General features: G+C 56.1%; 1 protein-coding gene across 2 annotated transcripts in view; it reads right to left on the minus strand.

The window, feature by feature from the left end:
• Positions 1-19,087, minus strand: part of LOC134341254 (uncharacterized) — a 30,102-nt gene that overhangs the window by 6,990 nt on the left and 4,025 nt on the right. For both annotated transcript variants that reach the window (XM_063039111.1, XM_063039110.1), the window contains exons 3-10: positions 17,504-17,605; positions 12,161-12,262; positions 11,108-11,215; positions 10,711-10,822; positions 8,492-8,714; positions 5,472-5,554; positions 4,758-4,852; positions 2,541-2,642 (exon numbers count right to left, since the gene is read on the minus strand). In XM_063039111.1, coding sequence (XP_062895181.1) covers positions 2,541-2,642; positions 4,758-4,852; positions 5,472-5,554; positions 8,492-8,714; positions 10,711-10,822; positions 11,108-11,215; positions 12,161-12,262; positions 17,504-17,605 — 927 coding nt within the window. The remainder of the gene's footprint in view (positions 1-2,540; positions 2,643-4,757; positions 4,853-5,471; positions 5,555-8,491; positions 8,715-10,710; positions 10,823-11,107; positions 11,216-12,160; positions 12,263-17,503; positions 17,606-19,087) is intronic.

Genomic DNA, 19,087 nt, shown 5'->3' on the forward strand with positions numbered 1-19,087 from the left:
ACAGAGGGTCCAGTGAGATGGAGGAACTGAGCGAAATACATGTTAGTAGGGAAGTGGTGTTGGGTAAATTGAAGGGATTGAAGGCAGATAAATCCCCAGGGCCAGATGGTCTGCATCCCAGAGTGCTTAAGGAAGTAGCCCAAGAAATAGTGGATGCATTAGTGATAATTTTTCAAAACTCGTTAGATTCTGGACTAGTTCCTGAGGATTGGAGGGTGGCTATTGTAACCCCACTTTTTAAAAAAGGAGGGAGAGAGAAACCGGGGAATTATAGACCGGTTAGCCTAACATTGGTGGTGGGGAAACTGCTGGAGTCAGTTATCAAAGATGTGATAACAGCACATTTGGAAAGTGGTGAAATCATCGGACAAAGTCAGCATGGATTTGTGAAAGGAAAATCATGTCTGACGAATCTCATAGAATTTTTTGAGGATGTAATTAGTAGAGTGGATAGGGGAGAACCAGTGGATGTGGTATATTTGGATTTTCAAAAGGCTTTTGACAAGGTCCCACACAGGAGATTAGTGTGCAAACTTAAAGCACACGGTATTGGGGGTAAGGTATTGATGTGGATGGAGAATTGGTTAGCAGACAGGAAGCAAAGAGTGGGAATAAACGGGACCTTTTCAGAATGGCAGGAGGTGACTAGTGGGGTACTGCAAGGCTCAGTGCTGGGACCCCAGTTGTTTACAATATATATTAATGACTTGGATGAGGGAATTAAATGCAGCATCTCCAAGTTTGCGGATGACATGAAGCTGGGTGGCAGTGTTAGCTGTGAGGAGGATGCTAAGAGGATGCAGAGTGACTTGGATAGGTTGGGTGAGTGGGCAAATTCATGGCAGATGCAATTTAATGTGGATAAATGTGAAGTTATCCACTTTGGTGGCAAAAATAGGAAAACAGATTATTATCTGAATGGTGGCCGATTAGGAAAAGGGGAGGTGCAACGAGACCTGGGTGTCATTATACACCAGTCATTGAAAGTGGGCATGCAGGTACAGCAGGTGGTGAAAAAGGCAAATGGTATGCTGGCATTTATAGCGAGAGGATTCGAGTACAGGAGCAGGGAGGTACTACTGCAGTTGTACAAGGCCTTGGTGAGACTACACCTGGAGTATTGTGTGCAGTTTTGGTCCCCTAATCTGAGGAAAGACATCCTTGCCATAGAGGGAGTACAAAGAAGGTTCACCAGATTGATTCCTGGGATGGCAGGACTTACATATGAAGAAAGACTGGATGAATTGGGCTTGTACTCGTTGGAATTTAGAAGATTGAGGGGGGATCTGATTGAAACGTATAAAATCCTAAAGGGATTGGACAGGCTAGATGCAGGAAGATTGTTCCCGATGTTGGGGAAATCCAGAACAAGGGGTCACAGTTTGAGGATAAAGGGGAAGCCTTTTAGGACCAAGATTAGGAAAAACTTCTTCACACAGAGAGTGGTGAATCTGTGGAATTCTCTGCCACAGGAAACAGTTGAGGCCAGTTCATTGGCTATATTTAAGAGGGAGTTAGATATGGCCCTTGTGGCTACGGGGGTCAGGGGGTATGGAGGGAAGGCTGGGGCGGGGTTCTGAATTGGATGATCAGCCATGATCATAATAAATGGCGGTGCAGGCTCAAAGGGCTGAATGGCCTACTCCTGCACCTATTTTCTATTTCTATTTTCTATTTAATCAGATTTCTATTTAATCAGATCCCCCCTCAATCTTCTAAATTCCAGGAAGTATAAGCCTAGTCGATCTAGTCTTTCATCATATGAAAGTCCTGCCATCCAAGGAATCAATCTGGTGAACATTCTTTGTACTCCCTCTATGGCAAGAATGTCTTTCCTCAGATTAGGGGACCAAAACTGCACACAGTACTCCAGCTGTGGTCTTTTGCTGATACCCATGGGTTCTTTTCCACCTCCTTCAGTATTGCACGTGGTGCTCTTAGTGTGATCTTTGCTGGATGCCCACTCCTGGGGAGAGTAGCAACAGTACTGAATTTCCTCCATTTGTAGACAATTTCTCTTACTGTGGATTGATGAGGGCACCTCTAGAACCCACACCTCCATGATCCACAATCACACCCCCAGTCTCATCTCATTGATTGGAGCACCCGACTCCAAAGCAGTTGTTGTAGAAGGCATTACCCCAGAGGTTCACATACTCTTTTGAACCCAGACTGTGACTGTTTAAATAATGTACTCAGTATTGATGAGAAGTACAATTGTTTGTGTGTTGTTAGTCCAGGCAGGTTCTGTTTGTCTATTATTGTGACTTAGATGAAGATCAGATCTGTTTATGAGTAATTAATGCAGAAAATCAGGTCAGTGCAAAGGGTTCACAAACTTTTTCCTGCAACTGTAAGACTATGAGAGACAGATAGGACATACAACAGTACCGCACAGTGCATGCCTTTTAAGATCAAACTAACCCTGACCTCCTACATACCTCAGTCCCACTCTTAACCCAGTGTCTCCCCGCAGACCCCAGTTCCTTCCTAACCTCCAATTCTCCAGCTCCCCAGCCCGGTGCGAGAGAAAGACTCACCGGCAGCCCGTCCAGGGGGTGCTTGGCAGAGGGGCCAAGGTGCTCGAGCAGGGTGGGGATCAGTGTGTTGTGCTTGGTCCTCTGGTAGAGCCGCAGGGGTGTCTGGGCAGAGTGGCAGTGGGTGGGGGGGAGGGGAAGGAGAGAGGAAGTCAGTGTATCAGCCTCTTGCCCCACCCCCCCCACCTCCTCCCATCACCAGCAGCCTCTTGTCCCACCCCCTCCCACAACTGTCCATCATCCCCTCCCCCATCTGGCTCTTTCCCCACTCCCTCCCTCCACCACCTGCCCTTCGTCCCTTCTCCATCTGGCTCCACAGCCTCTTGACCCACCTCCCTCCAAACTGCCCCTTCCTTCCCATTCCCCACTCGAAACGTTGACTCACACCGCCTGCCTCCACAGATGCCGAGTTCTTCCATGCATTATGTCTTTGAGTTAAACCACCTCAGCACTCTCTATGGGGAGGGGGGAGGGGGTGGAACAGACAGATCAGCCCCCCCTCCCCACTGCTGACTCCTCCAGACAACCTCCTCTGCTAAAGCAGCAACTCTAACTCAGATCAGCTTCAATACAACTCCAACTGAGGTGAGTTAGACCACACTCGCAGCACTGAGTGCCACAGTCCTGCCCGAGAGAGGGGTCCCAAGGACACCGGACGGCTCTAGATACAGGGAGAGACTGGGCAGGCTGGGACTGTTTGCCCCAGAATGGCGAGGTTGACGACGGACCTGATAGAAGAGGCATAGAGACGAGAGATTGTAAGAAACGTTTCCCCATGGCAGAGGTATCGCAGGACACAGGGCACAGCTTTGGGACGAGGGGTAGGAGGTGTAGGGAGGATCTGCATAGGAATTGTTTCCAGTGGGTGGGAGTTGCTGCCCAAGGAGGTGGAGGAAGCAGAGACTCTCACAATGTTGAGGAAGTAGCTGAACAAACACTCGTATCTCTAAAGTGTAGAAGGCTATGGGCCCACGTGCTAGTAAATGGGATCAGCCTCTGAGATCACTGACCTGATGGCCATTTTCTCTGCATAAATAAACCACTGAGATAAGCTTTTCTTTGAGTAATGTAATCAGGCAGTGACTCTGTCCTCCTCTCCCCCTCCCCATCTCCCTCTCCCAGCCCCAGCCACCAATGAAAGTCACAAACCCAACCCCAGTCCCGATCCTGCCTCCCCTCCTTACGTACCAAAACAGCCCTAACAGGCGACCAGTGAGGGGGATTTTGACTGATGGGAATCCTCCCTCCCTCCCCTGACCTACCCCTCCCCAATTGAAATCCTCCCTCCCTCCCCTGTCCTACCCCTCCCTAATGGAAATCCTCCCTCCCTCCCCTGTCCTACCCCTCCCCAATGGAAATCCTCCCTTCCTCCCCTGTCCTACCCCTCCCTAATGGAAATCCTCCCTCCCTCCCCTGTCCTACCCCTCCCCAATGGAAATCCTCCCTTCCTCCCCTGTCCTACCCCTCCCTAATGGAAATCCTCCCTCCCTCCCCTGTCCTACCCCTCCCCAATGGAAATCCTCCCTTCCTCCCCTGTCCTCGCCCTCCCTAACCTTTCATCTCATCTCCTTCCCCCTTAATGTCTTTGCTTCTATCGATGGAAAATTTCTTGGAGTCAACCCCCTCTGCCCCCCCGCACTACCTCCTTTCCACTCTGAGATCTCGGCCAGGCTGATCTCTCTCTTTCCCCTCCCCACCTCCACAACCCCAAGAGCTCCTCCCCACTATGAGCCCAAGGTCAGTCTGCTCTCCCCCTATCCTTGTGGCCCACATAGTCTGTGTCGACCACAAACCACCCCATCATTTGCACCCAAATTCACTTCCCCCCACCCCAACATTCTCCCCCTCACCCACACACTGGCAACTCCCAGCAGATTGACCCACTGAGACGCTTGTCTCGGGACACAGTGCCGGACCCCGTGTAGGGACTGAACCCGGATCTCCAGCGCTGTCTGGCGTGCCTGCCTCTAGCCGCTGGGGATGGTGCACTGAGCACGGGTGAACCTGTGTGGACACACCCCATGGACCTCGGCTCTGCAGCACGGAGAAGAGTCGGTCCCTGCTGACTGGTTGGCAGGAAACTCCACTGCAGATCAGAACTCTCTTGCTGCCCCCCCACCCCCACCCCAGGGTGCTCCTCGCCAGCCCTGCCCCACTCTCACCATGGTGATCCCAGGGATAGGGTCAGGATGATGTGGGGGGGGTAAACAAACCCCTCACCTTGCCCCGGAGACAGGTGGTGAGCAGATCACTGTCCCCATCCTGGGAGTCCGAGATGACTTCCATCTTCTGGCAGCTGTCCTCCTCCTCTGGCCCTGTGGGGAGGGGCATAAATAGGTCATAACCGGGAGTTGACTCCCCTCTGCCCTCCACCGCCCGCCCCCCCCCCCACCCCTGTCTCCTTCCCTCTGTGAGATCACAGCCAGGCCGATCTCCCCCCTTCCCCTCCAGAGACCAAGGTCAGTCTGATCTACCCCCCTGTATCCTCTCCTCTACAAGGACACAGCTGGTCTCATCTCCCCAGCCCCTCTCTCCCAGATTCCCAACCCCTTCCCTGCCCAGTTCTCTATCATATTCCCCCACACACCCCTCCAGAAGCTCTTTTACCCGACACCCCCAGCTCTCGGGGGGGGGGGGGGAGAGAATTCTCGAGATTATCTGTGAATATTATCAGTGCCAATCCTTCCCCACCTCCAACAACCAGATGGCCCCTCATCCTCCGAGTGTGCCCCCTCCTCCAGTTTTGAACTTCCTCCCCCACCACCCTGCCATCAGGGAAAAAAACATTCCCTCAGTCTCTCCCCCCCCAATAACCCTCAGGATCTCACACCTGTCACAATGAGATCATGTCCCGTTCCCCTGAACTCCTGCACACCGGTCCAACCCACCCAGGAACCACTACGCCACCGTCTGCACGGGGGGGGGGGTCATTACCTCTGACCTCGGTGTCTGACTCGTCCACGATCTCTGGGACGTCTAGCCGGCCCGGACCACCGCATCCCGACTCTGCTTTGTTCCTGCACCAGACAGTGAGGTGTCAGTCCGAGCAGCCTGGGGTGAGAGCGGGAGAGACGAGGGTGGGCTTCACGCGTCTGGGGGAGTGGGGTGATTCAGGCACAGAAGTCTGAGCTGGAGAAACGAGGGTGGGGTTCACGCCTCTGGGGGAGTGGGGTGATTCAGGCACAGAAGCCTTAAGACCCACACTCAGTGTTTAAGGAACACTGCCGAATTTCTGAGTGTCCATGAACAGCCTCGCTAATTTGCACTGTTTACTTTTCTCCTTCTTATTGTAATTTTAATGTCTTTCACTGCTGCTGCAAAACAACAAATTTCATGACATGCATTAGCACTGATGTGGGGGGGGGGGGACCATTGAGTACAGGAGCTGGGAAGTCACGTTGCAGATGAATATCCCACTGGCTGGGCTGTACTTGGTACACTGTGTACAGCTGTGTTTGCCCCGTTGCAGGGATGGTGTGGAGAGGGTGCAGAGGAGGCTCCCCAGGGTGCTGTCTGGACCAGAAGGAGAGGTTGGGTTGTTTTCTGGAGCGGCCGACGCCTGAGAGAGATTTATAAGATTACCAGAGGCCAGTTAGGGTAGAGGGTCAGGCCTTCCCCCCAGGGTCGAAATGTCAAATACCAGGGGGCAGAGGTGTAAGCTGAGAGGAGGGTGGGGTGGGCGAGCAGGCGTGTGGCACGCCTGCCCTCATCACTTGGGGCACCGAGTTTGGGAATCATGTTGCAGCTGTATCGAAACCCTTTAGGCCACACTTGGAACGGACAAACCCCCTCCTGAGGGCTCGAACGTGGGAATGACGATTTACACTCCACCGTTCCACCCCCCCCCCCACCCCCGCCACTTCACCATCTCAAAACAAGGGCTGTTCTGGACAGAGATGGGGAGAAATTCCTTGGCCTTACCTTGGGGGGAGGGGGGTTGTGGGGAGCCGAATTTCTGGAATTCTCTCGCTTTCTCTCTCCTCCCCCCGAGGGAGGCCAGTCAGTGAGTTCTGGACACGGAGGGGAAGTTCAGCTTGGGAACATCCCCTCGGCCTCTCATGTCTGTAACAACCATTACTTCAATCACACTGATCAATTCCTCATGCAGCTGATCCAAAACCCACTATTCCATGGGCCTTGCACTGCTCTCTGTCTGAATAAACTTTCCCCCTCCCTCCTCACACCCATGTCCCACAGTATTTAAAATTTCCACCCTGGGGAAAAGACTGCCTACCCTTTGTGTGCCTCATAATTTTACATTGGTAGCAATGCCGAGTGGTCTAGGACACAGGATTTATGCTCTAGTCTCTGAGTTCAAATCCCAGCACAGCCAGAGATTTATTTTCTTGTGGACAGTGCAGTAGTGTAGCGGCCAGTGTAATGCTTTTACAGCGCTGGCTGTAAGACTGGGGTTCAATTCCCAGCATTTCCTGTACAGTTTGATCTTTCTCTCATTTCTCCCCACATTCCAAAGACGTACAGGCTGAGGTTAAAGAACTGTGGGCATGCTATATTGGCGCTGGAAGAATAGCAATACTTTTGGTCTGCCCAGTGCAATGCCCTCTGATTTAATTTGACACAAGTGACACATTTCACTGTCTATTTCAATATACAAAGCCAATCCTTAAATTTCCAGTCAGGTCTCCCCTCAGCGTCTGGTGCTCCAGGAAAACAACACACCCTCTCCTCAAAGCCTGTACCTTCCAATCCCATGCAGCATCCAGGTGAAGCTCCCCTGAACCCTCTCCAAAGCCACCATACCTTCCTGTGATGGGGAGACCAGAACTGCACATAGCTCTCCAAGCTTTACAACTGCAACATGACTTCCTGATTCATACACTCAATGCCCCAGCTGAGAAATCAGGCATTCCATAAGCCTCCTTCACCACTCTACCTACTTTCTGTGGACTCGGGCCTCAGTGCAATATATCAGTGCCTTAAGGATCCTGCCAGTTACTGTATACTTTCCTCTTTCACCCCCAAAGTGCACCTCCCTCACTCTCGTCCAGATTAAACTCCTGACTCTCATTCCCGATGCCCCCGACCGACGGGGACAAGCAGGTCGCATGTCTCCAGGGCAGGAAAACGGGGCAGAGCGGTGGACCATCAAGTGAGGTGCAACAGATAGCAGGACTGGTGGGCTGAATGGCCTCAGATTTTTTTGGGGGGGGGGATCATGTTTACAATATGAACATTGCCAGCCAGTTTGCAAAGTCTGGAGAAGTGAACAAGTTCAGGAGCCCAGGGAACGTTGTAGGGCAGAGAGATCCGGGGTACAAGTACACAGTTCCCTGAATGTGGTGCCACAGATGGGTGACAAAGGCACATTGGCACATTGGTCGGGCACTGAGTACATGGCATGACAGCTGCCCAGGACACCGATAGGAGCTCAGTCGGAGTAGTTCCTGGTCTCCCTGCTGGAGGAAGGATGGCAGAGAGGTTAGCAAGGATGTTGCCAGGAATGGAGTGACTGGGCGGACTGGGACTGTTTTCCCTGGAGTGGATGAGGCCAAAAGCTGATCTTACGGAGGTTAATAAAATCATGAGGAGTGAGGTAAGATGGACAGTCGCTGTCTTTTCCTCCAGGGTAGGAGAGTCCAGGGCAAGAGGGGTTTAAGGTGAATTAAAAGGATCTGTCAGACAAGTTTTTCACACAGAGGATATGGGAGAGGTGGGGACAGTTATAACCTTTAGACAAGTATGTAGACAGCAAGGGTCGACAGGGATGTGGGCCAAATGCAGGCTCAGGTAGGCACAGACGAGTTGGGCTGGAGGGACTGTGTGACTCTGTGACACCAGTCAGGATGTCAACATCGAAACCCGGAGGAAGGTGGGGGGGGTGAGAGTGATTCAGCCCAAGAACATGGTTTGCCAGCGACTGACCGTGTTGAGGGGTACACTCTCTGTCACCCCCCTTCCTCTCTCTGCGTTTGGGAGCGGGGGGAGGAACTCACTCTTTCTTCGCGGCCCGTGGGTACTGCCTCCAGCTGGGAGGGGGCAAAGCATGCCGGCTCCTCCTCTCCCTCAGCGATCTCCTACTCTTCATCTTCTTGCTTGGCGGCTGCCGCCGTCGTGGGAGCTGGCCATCCACCCCTCCTCCTCCGGCCTCCAACCCATCTCCCTCTGGGCTGTCTGCTCCCTTCCCAGGCGGGTTGGGATCCAACACAAGGGGGGTTCCTGGAAGGGGAATGAACAGGTGTGAGGGCAAGCCTGATTACCCCCCCGTCCCAGGAGGATTCGTGAGATCTTCCTCCACCTCCCTGCTCCCCACCCCATGCTCCCGAGCCCCAGACACAGACTCATAGCCCTGGCGGGTCATCGAGGGGGAACTGGCTGAGTAGGCTGCAGAAACTCAACCTGTCGCCATTGACCCTCACCAGTTTTTATCATCACCATCAATTCTATCCAGATGCATCACGGCCCGGTGGCACGGCAAGCGCTCTGCCCGTGGCTGCAAGAAGCTGCAGAGAGTTGTAGACATAGCTCACAGCACTGTGGAAATGACAGAGAGCTGGGACACAGCTCAGAGCACAGTGGAAACCAGCTTCCCCTTCACAGACTCCGTCAACACTTCTCAGTGCCTCGGTAAAGCTGGCAGAATAATCAAAGACCCCCCCCTCCCATCAGGCAGGAGATACAAAAGCCTGAAAGCACGTACCAGCAGGATGAAGGACAGCTTCTGCCCGCTGTTGTAACACTATTAAATGGTTCCCTAGAACAACCAGTTGGATTCTTGGCCTCTCAATCCACCTTAATCTTACACCCCGCAAACACGAGGGAATCTGCAGATGCTGGAAATTCAAGCAACACACAAAAAAATGCCAGTGAACGCAGCAGGCCAGTCAGCATCTCTAGGAAGAGGTACAGTCGACGTTTCGGGCCGAGACCCTTCGTCAGGACTCTTCTCGGCCCGAAACGTCGACTGTATCTCTTCCTATAGATGCCTCCTGGCCTGCTGCGTTCACCAGCATTTTGTGTGCGTTGCTTCAATCTTACACCTTATCGTTTCCCTACTCGGCATATCAGAGACCATCCCCTGGCATTGGAACACAGTAAGGCCTTCCCATAACACTCCGTGGCCCCTCTCCCATGGGAAAGAAAATTCAAAACGCACAGATGCAGTTATTCCATGACAAAATACCAGGGTCACAGCAGACTTCAACAGAATGAGGGGAAAAAGGCAGAAGGCGAGAAGCAGGCTGTGTGCGTCTGTGTGTCTGAGTGTTACTGCCTTTCGCCTCTCACCGCACTTTCTCGTCACCTGTAACCTGCGTATGACTGCAGCACACTCACACATAAATGGTGTAACACACATACTCTCCTTCATTGGGTGAAATACACACACACACACTCACATACATGGTGTAACACACATACTCTCCTTCATTGGGTGAAATACATACACACACACTCTCTCCCTCTCTTACAGAAACCCAGGGTCCCACTCGGTGTAACACACACACACACACACACACACACACACACACACACACACACTGTCTCTCTTACAGAAATCCAGGGTCCCACTGGGTATAACATACATACATACACACACACACACACACACACACACACACACACACACACACTCTCTCTCACACACAAACACTCTCTCCCTCTCTTACAGAAACCCAGGGTCCCACTCCCACTCAGTGTAACATACACACACACACACTCTCTCACACACAAACACTCTCTCCCTCTCTTACAGAAACCCAGGGTCCCACTGGGTGTAACATACATATACACACACACACACACACTCTCTCTCTCTCTTACAGAAACCCAGGGTCCCACTGAGTGTAAAACACACACACACACACACACACACACACACACTCTCTCTCACACAGAAAGCCTGACTGCCACTTGATGTAACACACACACACTCTGGGTGTAACGTAGAGACAGAAACACACACACACGATTGTTGAGAACAACGGTCCCTCTCACCACAGGCACCGACCACAGGAAGAGCTGCTAGTTCTCAGGCTGAAGGGACTGTGGGACCCCCCCCCCCCACGCCACCCCATGACACAGGACAGATTCAGCCCTTCCCCACGCGACGCAGGGATTCTCCACACAGCCCCTCCCACCCCTGAACAGTGATGAGGGACCCTGTGTTTGGGAAAGGGGAGGGCGGGGTGCGGACGGAGGCCTCCCAGGAACCTACCTGGATGCAGGGAGTGTGCAGAGCCCAGGCTGGAGAGCAACAACTGCAAGCAGCCGGCAGGGAGCTGGGACAGGGCCCCGAGCACCGGCAGCTCCTCGTCAGCACGGCAGGGCTAGAGTCGGGAGGAGGGAGGAAGAGACGTCGGAAAACTGGCATCCTTCTGCAACCTCACCCCCTCCCCGATCACCACATACAGTACAGTGTTCAGAGGGGAGCTGGTTGAGGCTCCAGGGTCACTGTCAGCCCTTCTCCTCTGATCCCTCCACCCTTCACAATGACCTTCCCCCTCTCAGCAGTGACCCCCTCCCCAGCCACAGTGCCCCTCACCGCCCATGGTGACCCCCTCCCCACCCACGGTAACCCCAGCCAGACCCCAGCCCATGTTCGCCCCCCTCACCTGCAGCCTGGGAGGAACCTGCGTCTCCCCCACTCTCAGCAGGAACTCCCACAGCAGCTTGTCCAGGGCGGCCATGAAGCCCTCGCCATAGTGATTCTGCCCCTCGTCCTGCAGGAAAGGCAGCCCCGTCATTCCCTGCGCACAGCACGATCCCACCATCCACACTGGCCAGACCCCGACATCCCCTCCCAACGAGTGCCGAGCGAGATCTCACAATTACCCCCACCCCGCACAGGGCACAGAGTAAAATCACGACACCCCCCCTCACCTGATAGTGCACAGCTAGATCCCAAATTCCCCAACTCCACCCACTGAGCCCATCAAAATCACACCACACCCCCGGACAGCAAGATCCCTACGACCCCAACCCCACTCTCCGGGTGCACAGCAAGATCCCAAAATCCCGCCCATACACACACAGAGCAAGATCAGGACGTCCACAACCCCACCCAACAGGCACAGAGAAATATCCTGATGTCCCCCACCCCCACAGACACAGGAACCTGACATTCCCCTCCCACCATCACCACCACCCCACCCCCACGGACACAGGAACGTGACATTCCCCTCCCACCATCACCACCACCCCACCCCCACGGACACAGGAACCTGACATTCCCCTCCCACCATCACCACCACCCCACCCCCACGGACACAGGAATGTGACATTCCCCTCCCACCATCACCACCACCCCACCCCCACGGACACAGGAACCTGACATTCCCCTCCCACCATCACCCCCACTCACAGGGACACAGCAAGATCCTGACATTTCCCTCCCCCCCCACCCAGAGGGACAGAGGATCCTGTCAGCACCATCCACTCACACCCGATGTGCACACAGCAAGATCCCAACAGCTCTCCACCTTCTCCCCCAACTCATCTCTACCCTCTGGGACACCCTCCCTTGTCTTTGCGGAGAGAAGTTAAGTGGGAGGGGTGTGATGTGAGGGGAGTGACAAGGAGGTGAGAGAGTGTGGAGACATGAAGGGGAGGTCAGGTGCAGGTGGGAAGCCGCCATCGTTCTCCCTCCCCTCCCCAGTCCGTTCTACCTGCAGGAAAGAGGTGCGGAACGATGGGTCCCTCAGGAGGTGGAGGACCAGCTCCCGGAACTGCTCCTGAATCCCACGCACCTTCTGGGTGTCTGCGACTGTCTGCAGGACAGGGAGCGAAACCATGAGACCCTCTGTACCTCCCCCCAACCTCTCCATCCCTCCCTCTCCCTCCACCTCTCCATCCCTCTCCCTCCACCTCTCCATCCCTCTCCCTCCCTCACCTCTCCATCCCTCCCTCTCCCTCCACCTCGCCATCCCTCCCTCTCCCTCCATCTCTCCATCCCTCCCTCTCCCCCACCTCTCCATCCCTCCCTCTCCCTCCACCTCTCCATCCCTCGCTCTCCCTCCATCACTCCATCCCTCCCTCTCCCTCCACCTCTCCATCCCTCCCTCTCCATCACTCCATCCCTCCCTCTCCTTCCACCTCTCCATCCCTCCCTCTCCCTCCACCTCTCTATCCCTCTCCCTCCACCTCTCTATCCCTCCCTCTCCACCTCTCCATCCCTCCCTCTCCCCCACCTCTCCATCCCTCCCTCTCCCACCTCTCCATCCCTCCCTCTCCCTCCACCTCTCCATCACTCCCTCTCCCTCCACCTCTCCATCCCTCCCTCTCCCCCACCTCTCCATCCCTCCCTCTCCCATCACTCCATCCCTCCCTCTCCCTCCACCACTCCATCCCTCCCTCTCCCTCCACCTCTCCATCCCGTCCTCTCCCCCCACCTCTCCATCCCTCCCTCTCCCCCACCTCTCCATCCCTCCCTCTCCCACCACTCCATCCCTCCCTCTCCTTCCACCTCTCCATCCCTCCCTCTCCCTCCACCTCCCCATCCCTCCCTCTCCCCCACCTCTCCATCCCTCCCTCTCCCTCCACCTCCCCATCCCTCCCTCTCCTCCACCTCCCCATCCCTCCCTCTCCCTCCACCTCTCCATCCCTCCCTCTCCCTCCACCTCTCCATCCCTCCCTCTCCCTCCACCTCTCCATCCCTCCCTCTCCCCCCACCTCTCCATACCTCCCTCTTCCTCCACCTCTCCATCCCTCCCTCTCCCTCCTCTCCATCCCTCCCTCTCCCTCCATCCATCACTCCATCCCTCCCTCTCCCTCCATCCATCCCTCCCTCTCCCTCCATCACTCCCTCTCCCTCCACTTCTCTATCCCTCCCTCTCCCTCCACCTCTCTATCCCTCCCTCTCCCTCCACCTCTCCATCCCCTCTCCCTCCACTTCTCCATCCCACCCACCTCTCCATCCCTCCTTCTCCCTCCACCTCTCCATCCCTCCCTCTCCCTCCACCTCTCCATCCCTCCCTCTCCCTCCACCTCTCCATCCCTCCCTTTCCCCCCACCTCACCATCCCTCCCTCCCTTTCCCCCCACCTCACCATCCCTCCCTCTCCCTCCACCATTCCATCCCTCCCTCTCCCTCCACCTCTCCATCCCTCCCTCTCCCTCCATCCATCACTCCATCCCTCCCTCTCCCTCCATCACTCCATCCCTCCCTCTCCCCCACCTCTCCATCCCTCCCTCTCCTTCCACCTCTCCATCCCTCCCTCTCCCTCCACCTCTCCATCCCTCCCTCTCCCTCCACCTCTCCATCCCTCCCTCTCCCCCACCTCTCCATCCCTCCCTCTCCCCCACCTCTCCATCCCTCCCTCTCCTTCCACCTCTCCATCCCTCTCTCTCCCTCCACCTCTCCATCCCTCCCTCTCCCACCACCTCTCCATCCCTCCCTCTCACCCACCTCTCCATCCCTCCCTCTCCCCCCACCTCTCCATCCCTCCCTCTCCCTCCACCTCTCCATCCCTCCCTCTCCCTCCACTCCATCCCTCCCTCTACCTCTCCATCCCTCCCTCTCCCTCCATCCATCACTCCATCCCTCCCTCTCCCCCACCTCTCCATCCCTCCCTCTCCCTCCACCTCTCCATCTCTCCCTCTCCCTCCATCCATCCCTCCCTCTCCCTCCACTTCTCCCTCTCCCTCCACTTCTCCATCCCTCCCTCTCCCTCCACCTCTCCATCCCTCCCTCTCCCACCTCTCCATCCCTCCCTCTCCCTCCATCCATCACTCCATCCCTCCCTCTCCCTCCATCACTCCATCCCTCCCTCTCCCTCCATCCCTCCCTCTCCCCTACCTCTCCATCCCTCCCTCTCCCATCACTCCATCCCTCCCTCTCCCTCCACCACTCCATCCCTCCCTCTCCCTCCACCACTCCATCCCTCCCTCCCTCCCTCCACCTCTCCATCCCTCCCTCTCCCCCACCTCTCCATCCCTCCCTCTCCCCCACCTCTCCATCCCTCCCTCTCCCCCACCTCTCCATCCCTCCCTCTCCCTCCACCTCTCCATCCCTCTCTCCCTCCACCTCTCCATCCCTCCCTCTCCCTCCACCTCTCCATTGCTCCCTCTCCCCCCACCTCTCCATCCCTCCCTCTCCCTCCATCACTCCATCCCTCCCTCTCCCTCCACCTCTCTATCCCTCCCTCTCCCTCCACCTCTCCATCCCACCCTCTCCCTCCACTTCTCCATCCCACCCACCTCTCCATCCCTCCCTCTCCCTCCACCTCTCCATCCCTCCCTCTCCCTCCACCTCTCCATCCCTCCCTTTCCCCCCACCTCACCATCCCTCCCTCCCTTTCCCCCCACCTCACCATCCCTCCCTCTCCCTCCACCATTCCATCCCTCCCTCTCCCTCCACCTCTCCATCCCTCCCTCTCCCTCCATCCATCACTCCATCCCTCCCTCTCCCTCCATCACTCCATCCCTCCCTCTCCCCCACCTCTCCATCCCTCCCTCTCCCATCACTCCATCCCTCCCTCTCCCTCCACCACTCCATCCCTCTCTCCCTCCATCCCTCCCTCTCCCCCACCTCTCCATCCCTCCCTCTCCCCCACCTCTCCATCCCTCCCTCTCCTTCCACCTCTCCATCCCTCTCTCTCCCTCCACCTCTCCATCCCTCCCTCTCCCTCCACCTCTCCATCCCTCCCTCTCCCCCACCTCTCCATCCCTCCCTCTCCCCCCACCTCTCCATCCCTCCCTCTCCCTCCACCTCTCCATCCCTCCCTCTCCCTCCTCTCCATCCCTCCCTCTACCTCTCCATCCCTCCCTCTCCCTCCATCCATCACTCCATCCCTCCCTCTCCCCCACCTCTCCATCCCTCCCTCTCCCTCCACCTCTCCATCTCTCCCTCTCCCTCCATCCATCCCTCCCTCTCCCTCCACCTCTCCATCCCTCCCTCTCCCACCACTCCATCCCTCCCTCTCCCTTCACCTCTCCATCCCTCCCTCTCCCTCCATCCATCACTCCATCCCTCCCTCTCCCTCCATCACTCCATCCCTCCCTCTCCCTCCATCCCTCCCTCTCCCCTACCTCTCCATCCCTCCCTCTCCCATCACTCCATCCCTCCCTCTCCCTCCACCACTCCATCCCTCCCTCTCCCTCCACCACTCCATCCCTCCCTCTCCCTCCACCTCTCCATCCCTCCCTCTCCCCCACCTCTCCATCCCTCCCTCTCCCCCACCTCTCCATCCCTCCCTCTCCCTCCACCTCTCCATCCCTCTCTCTCCCTCCACCTCTCCATCCCTCCCTCTCCCTCCACCTCTCCATCGCTCCCTCTCCCCCCACCTCTCCATCCCTCCCTCTCCCTCCATCACTCCATCCCTCCCTCTCCCTCCACCTCTCTATCCCTCCCTCTCCCTCCACCTCTCCATCCCACCCTCTCCCTCCACTTCTCCATCCCACCCACCTCTCCATCCCTCCCTCTCCCTCCACCTCTCCATCCCTCCCTTTCCCCCCACCTCACCATCCCTCCCTCTCCCTCCACCACTCCATCCCTCCCTCTCCCTCCACCTCTCCATCCCTCCCTCTCCCTTCACCTCTCCATCCCTCCCTCTCCCTCCACCTCTCCATCCCTCCCTCTCCCTCCATCCATCACTCCATCCCTCCCTCTCCCTCCATCACTCCATCCCTCCCTCTCCCTCCATCACTCCATCCCTCCCTCTCCCTCCACTTCTCCATCCCTCCCTCTCCCTCCACTTCTCCATCCCTCCCTCTCCCTCCACCTCTCCATCCCACCCTCTCCCTCCACCTCTCCATCCCACCCTCTCCCTCCACCTCTCCATCCCTCCCTCTCCCTCCACCTCTCCATTCCTCCCTCTCCCTCCACCTCTCCATCCCTCCCTCTCCCCCCACCTCTCCATCCCTCCCTCTCCCTCCACCACTCCATCCCTCCCTCTCCCTCCACCTCTCCATCCCTCCCTCTCCCTTCACCTCTCCATCCCTCCCTCTCCCTCCACCTCTCCATCCCTCCCTCTCCCTCCATCCATCACTCCATCCCTCCCTCTCCCTCCATCACTCCATCCCTCCCTCTCCCTCCATCCCTCCCTCTCCCTCCACTTCTCCATCCCTCCCTCTCCCTCCACTTCTCCATCCCTCCCTCTCCCTCCACCTCTCCATCCCACCCTCTCCCTCCACCTCTCCATCCCACCCTCTCCCTCCACCTCTCCATCCCTCCCTCTCCCTCCACCTCTCCATTCCTCCCTCTCCCTCCACCTCTCCATCCCTCCCTCTCCCTCCACCTCTCCATCCCTACCTCTCCCTTCACCTCTCCATCCCTCCCTCTCCCTCCATCACTCCATCCAAATCCTCTCCCCGCAACCGAGGGCCAGTGGCCGTGTGGGTGAGTGAGTGAGTTTTCCCAAGTCCGTTGTGTAGAAGGGCCCAGAGAACAGTGAGAGGGTACCCGGAGCCTGCGACAATACCTTTACCCAGAATCGGGGGGGGGGAGGGGAGGGGCAGACTGCTCTCCGAGGGACAGATGGAGGGGCAGATCCTCACTACGTCCGAGTTGATATGAACAGAAGTGTGTCGTTTTTGATCCGCTACTTCCAGTTAGGTCTCCGCGTAGAAATGAGTGGAGTTTGCACACTTGCCCTGACTGAGTGGCGCTCCAGTTCCATCCCTCATCCCAGAGACGTGCGGGTCATTGGGTGAATCGCACTGGCAATTGCCCCCCCCACCCCCCAGTGTGGAGGGGAGGGGGAGACTCCAGGGGGAACGAGTGGGCCGGCAGAGACCCAAGGGGCCGGAACTCTCCCCATTATGTCAGAAGGGAAGGCAGATGAGGGTCTGGGCTGAGTGGAGGTAAATAGGATTAGAGGCGCCAGGTACAGTTTGGAAATTGTGGGCTGAAGGGCCTGTTTCTGGACCACGCGACTCTCTGAGAAACCTCGGCAGGCCACCTCGGGTAGAGCCCAACCGAAAGGCGCCAGCGACTGCACAGACCCGAGCCTGGACAGGCCGCCAGCTCGACTGGGCCCTTTCCAATACCCAGCTCCCCTCAAAGGGACTCACCGTCTCAGAGGAGTGAGGTGGATCTTCCAGCGGGAAGAGATGTCCGAGCTGGGTCCGGATGTCGGCCAGGCAACAGCCCTTTTGGAACATTTCCAGGATCATCTGCAGAGATCCGGGGGGGTGGGGGGGGGGAAAATGAGGGGTCGATCAGAATCAGGTTTAATAACACCAGCATATGCTGTCAACTTTGCTAACCTTACAGCAGCAGTACAATGACGTACACGATAAATAGGAGAATAAAACTAAGTTAGTCAGTATATTGAAAAGTTAAACTAAATAAGTTGTACAAAAATAGAAATAAAAAGTAGTGAGGTAGTGTTTGTTGTTTCCACGTCCGTTCAGAAATCTGATGGCAGAGGGGAAGAAACTGTTCCTGAATCGCTGAGAGTGTGTCTTCAGGCTCCTGTACCTCCTCCCTGATGGTAACAGTGAGAAAAGGGCACGATGGATGTTGGCTTTCTGAGGTAACACCCCTCGAAGATGTCTTGGATGCGCTGGAGTCCAGCTCCCATGATGGAACTGACTAATTTTACAACTTTCTGCACTTACTTCGATCCTGTCAGTAGTTCCCACCCCCATACCAGACAGTGACGAAGCCAGTCTGAATGCTCTCCACGGCACGTCTGTACAAATTTTCAAGTGCTGTAGTTGACAAACCAAATTCCTCAAACCCCTCATGAAATACAGCCGCATCTTTCCTTCTTTATATCTGCATCGATATGTTGGGACCAGGTTAGATCCTCAGAGATACGGACACCCAGGAACTTGAAACTGCTCACTCTCTCCACTTCTGATCCCTCTGTGAGGATTGGTGTGTCCTACCCTTCCTGAAGTCCACAATCAGCTCTCTGGTCTTGCTGACGTTGAGTGCCAGCTTGTTGCTGCGACACCACTCAACGAGCTGGTATATCTCGCTGCTGTACGCCCCGTCACCACCTGAGACTCTGCCAACAATGGTTGGATCATTAGCGAATCTATAGATGGCATTTGAGCCACACAGTCATGGGTGCAGAGACAGGAGAGCAGTGGGCTAAGCACACACCCCTGAGGAGAGCCACTGTTGATTGTCAGTGAGGTATCGTTTCCAATCCGCAGAGATTGTGGTCTTCCGGTGAGGAAGTCGAAGGACCTGGGTACAGAGGCCTGGGGTCTGCGAGTTTTTTCCAGTCAGGATTGTGGGAATGATGGTGTTAAATGCTGAGCTACAGTCAATGAACAGCATCCTGACATCGATATTTGCATTGCCCAGGTGACCCAAGGCCGCGTGGACAGCCACTGAGATCGCGTCCTCCGTAGACCCTACTGTGGCGATAGGCAGCCTGCAGTGGGTACAGGTCTTTGCTGAGACAGGAGTTAATTCTAGCCATGGCCAACCTGTCAAAGCACATCATCACCGTAGATGTGAGTGCTACTGGACAATAGTCGTGGGGCTGCTCTTCTCGGGCTCTGGTATAACTGTTGCCCTTTTGAAGCAGGTTGTAAATTCTGTCTGATGGGAAGGAACATGGACGTGGGGAGTAAGGGACTTGGGAGGGAGGGACGGGTGTGGTAGGGGGAGGGAAGGGTAAAATCCCATGTTTCATT

The sequence above is a fragment of the Mobula hypostoma genome, assembly GCF_963921235.1.
Source record: "Mobula hypostoma chromosome 10 unlocalized genomic scaffold, sMobHyp1.1 SUPER_10_unloc_4, whole genome shotgun sequence".
NCBI lineage: Eukaryota > Metazoa > Chordata > Chondrichthyes > Myliobatiformes > Myliobatidae > Mobula > Mobula hypostoma.